The following is a 7362-nucleotide window of genomic DNA, read 5'->3' on the forward strand; positions in this document are numbered from 1 at the left end:
AGTGGTATGATGAACCAGTATGCCCTCTGGGCTCAACAGTGCAATCCTATGCATGTTGATGCAGATTGTGTCCCATTGTGTTCAGTGAGGCTGATTCCCAGATAAGTGAGCATAGGATTACAGCCTTAAAGGCCCAAGGCACTGTGTTTCGATTGGCAACAAACTTCAAATCCTGACAGAGATTTTAATTTTGACTGCTTTTGCAAGCTCAAAAGGTATCCTCTTTGACCGCACTTAATTTAGATGAGGCTTTCCCATTTCCTCAGTCCACCTTTTCAAATACATGGTAGCTGCCAAGTATCATAGCTATGCCAGCAGTCATGAGCTTATGTAAGATATAGGTCAGAATGTCTTGGATCACCTAGGGCAAAACTCAGGAGTAATTAACCACCCCAAATGTTTATTGAATGAAGCAGGCTGAAAGGCACAGAATTAAACACAAAAGAAAGTAACCAAGAGAACACACTGCATGCCATGCTAAACTCTATTGTCATCTGGAGCAGTGCTAAGCACGCTGCAAAGCCTCCATTAGCATTTTGCAAGAGTTACAATCCATCTACCCAACCAGACTACTTAGACCCAGCCAGAGAGCTGAGCCAGACTCCTTGCAGAAGACTTGGCTCATTTCTTCAGCCAACACAATAAACCCCATCAGGCCAAACTCATTGTCAGTGATGCCTGTTGGGACAGGGAGATATTCCCTGGCAGCAGACAGAAGCACACATTGATCACCCACAACCAAGGGTAGTTCTGAGGGATTGGGGGAGATAGAGAGATGTTTTGAGCCTCCATATTTTCCTACAAGGCTCATTGTCAGAGATGCACTCCCATCCTGTTGTCCCACTCCATTTGAACTCCCAGCTCATCTGGGATTCGACTCTAAAAATACCCAGTGATGAAAAATTCCCAGGCAGTCTGCAAACAATCTCTCTAGACTGGCTAACTGAGCTACAGAAAAGAAGACGGAACTGCAAAGTCATGCACTTGGGAAGAGTTTTTTTTTAAAAAAATGCACATCTTAATTCCACATATATGCTGATGGGATCTTTACTACTTTATTGCTATTCTCCAGGAAAGAGATCTAGGTTTGTTGTTTATTCATTCAGTCGTTTCCGACTCTTCGTGACTTCATGGACCAGCCCACGCCAGAGCTTTCTGTCGGCCGTTGCCACCCCCAGCTCCCCCAAGGTCAAGTCTGTCACCTGCAGGATATCATCCATCCATCTTGCCCTTGGTCGGCCCCTCTTCCTTTTGCCTTCCACTTTCCCTAGCATCAGCTTCTTCTCCAGGGTATCCTGTCTTCTCATTATGTGGCCAAAGTACTTCAGTTTTGCCTTTAATACCATTCCCTCAAGTGAGCAGTCTGGCTTTATTTCCTGGAGTATGGACTGGTTTGATCTTCTTGCAGTCCAAGGCACTCTCAGAATTTTCCTCCAACACCACAGTTCAAAAGCATCTATCTTCCTTCGCTCAGCTTTCCTTATGGTCCAGCTCTCGCAGCCATAGGTTACTACGGGGAATACCATTGCTTTAACTATGCGGACCTTTGTTGTCAGTGTGGTGTCTCTGCTCTTAACTATTTTATCAAGATTTGTCATTGCTCTCCTCCCAAGAAGTAAACGTCTTCTGATTTCCTGGCTGCAGTCAGCGTCTGCAGTAATCTTTGCGCCCAGAAATACAAAGTCTGTCACTGCCTCCATGTTTTCTCCCTCTATTTGCCAGTTACCAATCAAGCTGGTTACCATAATCTTGTTTTTTTTTTTTTAGGTTTAACTGCAACCCAGCTTTTGCACTTTCTTCTTTCACCTTTGTCATAAGGCTCCTCAGCTCCTCCTCGCTTTCAGCCATCAAAGTGGTGTCATCTGCATATCTGAGATTGTTAATGTTTCTTCCTGCAATTTTAACTCCAGCCTTGGATTCGTCAAGCCCAGCACGTCGCATGATGTGTTCTGCATACAAGTTGAATAGGTAAGGTGAGAGTATACAGCCCTGCCGTACTCCTTTCCCAATCTTAAACCAGTCCCTTGTTCCGTGGTCTGTTCTTACTGTTGCTACTTGTTCGTTATACAGATTCCTCAGGAGGCAGACCTCCTAGCCAAATAACCACTGATAGCATCAACACCAAAGCAGTGAAAAAGGTAATGATTATCAAAGGCAGTGAAAATAAAACCATAAGCATATAAGCATAAGAGATACATGAAGCTGCCTAATACTGAGTCAGACCATGGTCTGTCCAGCCCAGTATGGCAGGATTTGAATCTGTGGCCTTTTCCCCTTATCCTATTATAATGCTAGAAGAGCCCATGTGTGGATGTGGGGGAAGGCCTGCCACTGTTTCTCCTCCTCCATTTCATGTGTTCAGCATACTTTGGTTGTATGGTTGTATACAACTTTGTTTGGTTGTATGTAACCCAAATATTGAGTTAAGACAAAATAACATTTTGTCTTAACCCAATATTTACCTCCTTTTGAACTATTTCCTCCAAATCTTAATCATTCGATTACATTTAGATTTTCTGTGTATTGCTTCTGAAGAAACTATATGAAGGCAGAGACATTGGAGAACTGACATTTATGTAGATACCATGCTAATCTGCTGAAAACATTATCCTGCCTTATATGCTTCTTTTTAAAGTAATATTTAAATGCTTGCAAACTATCTGTCGGATGGACACAGAAGAGGCACCTCTATTATGCAAACAATGGAGGAAATGCTGTCTTATCTTTTCACACCACCGGGCCTCCAGGCTGAGAACTATGTTTTTGCATTGATTTACATTTTATTTTCCAGATTCAGTTGGCTACAATAACTCTATTCCATAAATGCAAAGGCATGGATGCACCCATTTGCCTCTGTTGCTGTCTTTGAGGCATTTCCTCTTTATCATTTTTGTAATCTGGGAGGCAGCAGGGAGCACGAAATCACTCCTTAGCTATGTTTTTAAAATAAATACCTTCACGACCCCTCTAGAGCTCTCCCTCATTTCATGAAGCATCTAGTGGGATTTGAAAAGCTATACAGCGAATCCCCCTGTGGGCATCCTTAAATCATCACTGCCAAAGGTGCCATGGATATATTGGATACGGTTTGAAGTTAAATCTGTATTTGAGGTATAAACTAGAGTTTCAGCAGTCACATCTTATTAAAGTTTATGACGATCAATCACCCACCCATAATTTGTATAGATTGTTCATACTTCAGGAGACATGCCCATAATAAGCAGGCAACTTGGGTGGTTACAAGTTTTACTTTACATTCTGTATTTCAGCCTTTCCCAACCTCAAGATGCCCTTCAGATATTTGGGACTTCAACTCCCATCAGGCTCTGCATGGCCAATGGTCCTGGGAATTCTAGTCCAAAGCATCCTGAAGACACCAGGGTGTGGAAAGCTTCTCTATTTCAAGAGCTGTCAGAGGACCATCCTTTATTTGAAGACCTCCTCTACCCTCTGTTTGAAAGGCTGTCTGATCCAAGTGCTTTTTTAAAAATAGAGAACTGTACGAAGGAGAGCAGAGGCCTTTAAGTTGCCCATCATCTGTTAGCACCTGGACGCTAGACTGAGAAGGATTAGAGGTGGGTCTGTATATCCTGATTAAGCTCTGAACATCCTGAATTTCAGTGTGCTGGCCTACATAAGTATAAGAGCCAGTGTGGTATGGTGGTTAGAGTATTGGACTGGGAGTTGGGAGATCCAGGTTCTAGTCCCCCTTCGACTGTGAAGTTCCCTGGATGACTTTGGGCCAGTCACAGAGTCTTAGCCCAACCTATGTCACAGGGTTGTTGTGAGGACAAAATGGAGAGAAGAAGGATTATGTATGCCACCTTGGATTCCTTAAGGAAGAAGAAAGGTGGGATATAAATGTAATAAATAAATTATAAATAATAATAAGACTGTGAGCACAATAAGTGGGGATCAGTTTATATTTCTTATAGGCAGAAGCCTTAAGTAAACAAGAGCCTATTGCTAGTAATTGTAGCTTTCCTCTAGGTTAATATATGGACAGCTAGCAGATGCAGTGAAATCATGGATATCTTTTCATTATTTTAATTATTCCAATAAAAATCCTTTTTTAGCGAAGAATTAAGTACAAATTGTCGTCACATTCACATACAGTGTTGGAGGAAAAGAAACAGGCACTCAGGAGCTCATATTCACGGGTGGATAACTTGTGGCTCTCCAGATGCTTCGACCTGCAATTCCCATGATCCCTCACCATTGGCTATGCTGGCAAGGGCTGATGGGAATGAACAGGCTCAAGAGTGACTGAATATATTGGGAGACAGGTGGGTCACAGGCAGGCGAGCCGAAGGGCAGTAGGTACAGAGGGAGAACCTTGTGGAGTTTCTCAGCAACTAGTTGTTCATACTGAAGGAAAGTAGCAGATCTGGGAGACTATATTATTAGCAAGTTGCACCACGTTGGCCCTTTAGAGAATCATGGAGATTCTCCCTTTAGGAGAATCATGGAGCCATTGTGTGGATGTCCCACCTGGAACTGACTTTACATCCCTTCTCTAGGCAGCAGCCCCACTCGCACAGGGAACAAGGAGTCACATCTGATCTGCAGGACTCCCAGTTCATGCCCCACATTGATTGACAATATCCAAACATCTCCACATAATTCATATCATCTCCATGCCTCAGTTGCCTTTCTGTAAAATGAAGCCAAACATATTGCCCAGGGTCAAAACGGATATTGTGCAACAACGTGCATCCGTTGCATGCGTTGCTGAGGATGATAAGATGTCGGGGCCAGAAAAACCGCCAGAGTTAATTAGGTAGATAAAGGGTACACAGGGAAGATCTGAGAGGAGACATCCCCGGCTTTATAAAAATAAGCCCTGTGTACAATGCCACACAAAACATGCCATTAAATGTGAATGCTGAAAAGAGCAATGACCTACATATCAGGAGCAGCCACAATTTCCTCTGTATTGTGTCTGTAGCTACATTTTGCCTGAGCCTCTAATATCCTTGCTGAATGGAATAAGGAGAAGCTGCAGTCCGTCCTGCGCACCCGCTTTCCCTGCTCTTCAGGTGGAAACAGTGACATGTGCAATTCGCACAATGGAAGAAAGCCTATTGTTTCAGTCTGAACTTCTCACCAAAGTTATTGATAGGGCCAATTGGAGGGATAATCAGACACAATAAAAACACCACCGTGAAAACAAGCCTAAATACAATTTTAAAAAGCACTACATTATAATTTTACAGCCAGCCAACACCCTTTGAATTTCAAAAGATTTGTCTAAATGAGTGAACCTTACTAGTCTAGGCTCTGATTTCAGTGGGGTTGTAAATCCATTCTGGATTTCAGAACCAGCCTGGGCTCTTAAGGAGCTACCTGAGGGCCTGAGGCCATTTTGCACTATGCTTGATGGAACATCAAGAAGAACTTCCTGGTAGTACAAGCTATTACAACAATGGAACAGACAGCTTTGGAAGTTGATGGACTCTGTCAGAGGTTTTCAACAGGTGGGTGGATAAAGAAGAGGGTGCATCATCTATCAGGGATGCTGGAACAGCAGATTTCTTGCATTCAGAGTGGGTTGCTAAGCTATGACTTTATGATTCCGGATGTGGATGGTTTTGAATGTGCAACACATTGAAGGTGGAATCCAGTGACACAATGCCCAACCCCCCCCCCCCCACACACACATATTTGTTCATTGAGTATGCTTTGAATGACTGAATGACACTTGTTTCACATTCAGATTACAGAAGCATAAAATGGAGATGCAGAAAACCAAACATCCTCCCAAATTTGTTTTAAGCATTGTCTGCATACATGGCTTTAGAAAATGTAATATGACCATTTTTAGAAAGCCTTTCTGCAAAACCATTCTCAGTCCTGGTCAACGGAGGCTGGTGGTTCCAATTTCAATGGGGCTGTGATTCCATTCTGAGTTTTAGTCTGAACCAAGCAGAACCCTAAAAGATCTGTCCAGAGTTCTGAACCCTATCCCCAAAATGGGTTCAGCACCTTGGAGATCTCCTTTAGAGTTCTGGCTGGTTCTGACTGAAATTCAGAATTGAATCCACTGCAATCAAAGCCACCATCCCCCCTCAGGTCCCTGTCTACATACACCTCCTGGTACACAGCCATTTCATTCACACTTCCTCCTTACCCCTGACACAGAGATGCAGATTGCACAAGCCAACTTGGTGGTCACAGGATCCCTGGCTTTCCTGTTCCTCCTCCACCCCGAATTTCTCTTTACATCTCCTCCTCCTCCTCGACGACTTTTTAACGATCTGGAAAACCTTGAAAACTTTCTTCATTTGTTCACACCATCAAAGAAAAATAAAGTTGCAAGATCTACAAATCCTCTGCACACCTACATTTTAGCAATCCCAGCTTCTTCTTTTGAAAGAAGAATGTCATTACAGATTTTTTTTATTATTATCTTTTTAAAACCAGGTCATTCAACAACACCCACAATCATTGGTGTGGTTGTAAAAAGAAAGAAAAGAAGAAAAAGAAAATAGCTCCTCCACACAATTAAAGTACTTGGGGAGGAGGGAAAGGAACCAAGCAAGAAGCTATAGCCTGTGTGTTGTGCTCTCTGAAGGGTGAGCAGGCACAACTCCTCATTGCTAACTTGTGAGAGTGAATAGCTCAGAAGGGCAGCAGCTCATTTTACAAGGTTTCCAATTTCTGTTTTCAATGCTGTATACATTCTGGCAGATTTCAAATGCTCTCCAGGCAAAGAGTGTCAACACTGGTTCAGAACGAGCAGTGATTCTTCAAAACACAAGACAGGGTTGAAGGATTAGAAATAGCCAGTGCCAACTGCAACCCAAACCTACACGAATCTAAGGAAGCCTCCAAGTTTCCTCGTCCATTCCACAGAATCTTTATTTCTCCCCCTCGCCCTAACATCAAACATGTACTTCTGTTATGTCATATGGCACACTCATCAATTGCAATCCCTTTAGAAGGATTACCTTTTGAGGAAAAATGCCATCCTGGATTTGCAATGCTTCATGAAATTGCCAAGCATATGAATGGCAAAGTTGGACATATATCCCCCCAGCAATAAGGTGTACATTCAAAATACTAGGTGAGTTAAATGCCATAAAACCACTATTCTAGTGACATGCACAGAAATGTGCCATGCACACTGAGGCCACACATTCCCATGGGCATTTCACAAGCCCTGCTGGCATCCAGCTTGATCCGATGAGTCTCTGAGCGAAGCTAGAGGTCAGAGGATCTGGGGAATGTTCCAAATGCTAATCTGAAGGGACATCTCATCCTTCCACACTCATGCAGCCAACTCACATTCAAGTTGGCACAGCAGCTGCCTTTGGCCTCAGTGTCATGGTGCGTCCATCAGCCCCTATGCAGACTGAGAGC

General features: G+C 43.2%; 1 protein-coding gene across 4 annotated transcripts in view; it reads right to left on the reverse strand.

Annotated features, from left to right (window-relative positions):
* Positions 1-6591, reverse strand: part of GRIP2 (glutamate receptor interacting protein 2) — a 260283-nt gene extending 253692 nt beyond the window's left edge. For all 4 annotated transcript variants that reach the window (XM_063121401.1, XM_063121400.1, XM_063121399.1 and 1 more), the window contains exon 1: positions 6131-6591. In XM_063121401.1, coding sequence (XP_062977471.1) covers positions 6131-6284 — 154 coding nt within the window. In that variant the 5' untranslated portion in view covers positions 6285-6591. The remainder of the gene's footprint in view (positions 1-6130) is intronic.
* Between the last annotated feature and the right edge of the window lie 771 nt (positions 6592-7362).

The sequence above is a fragment of the Elgaria multicarinata genome, chromosome 3 (assembly GCF_023053635.1).
Source record: "Elgaria multicarinata webbii isolate HBS135686 ecotype San Diego chromosome 3, rElgMul1.1.pri, whole genome shotgun sequence".
Taxonomy (NCBI): domain Eukaryota; kingdom Metazoa; phylum Chordata; class Lepidosauria; order Squamata; family Anguidae; genus Elgaria; species Elgaria multicarinata.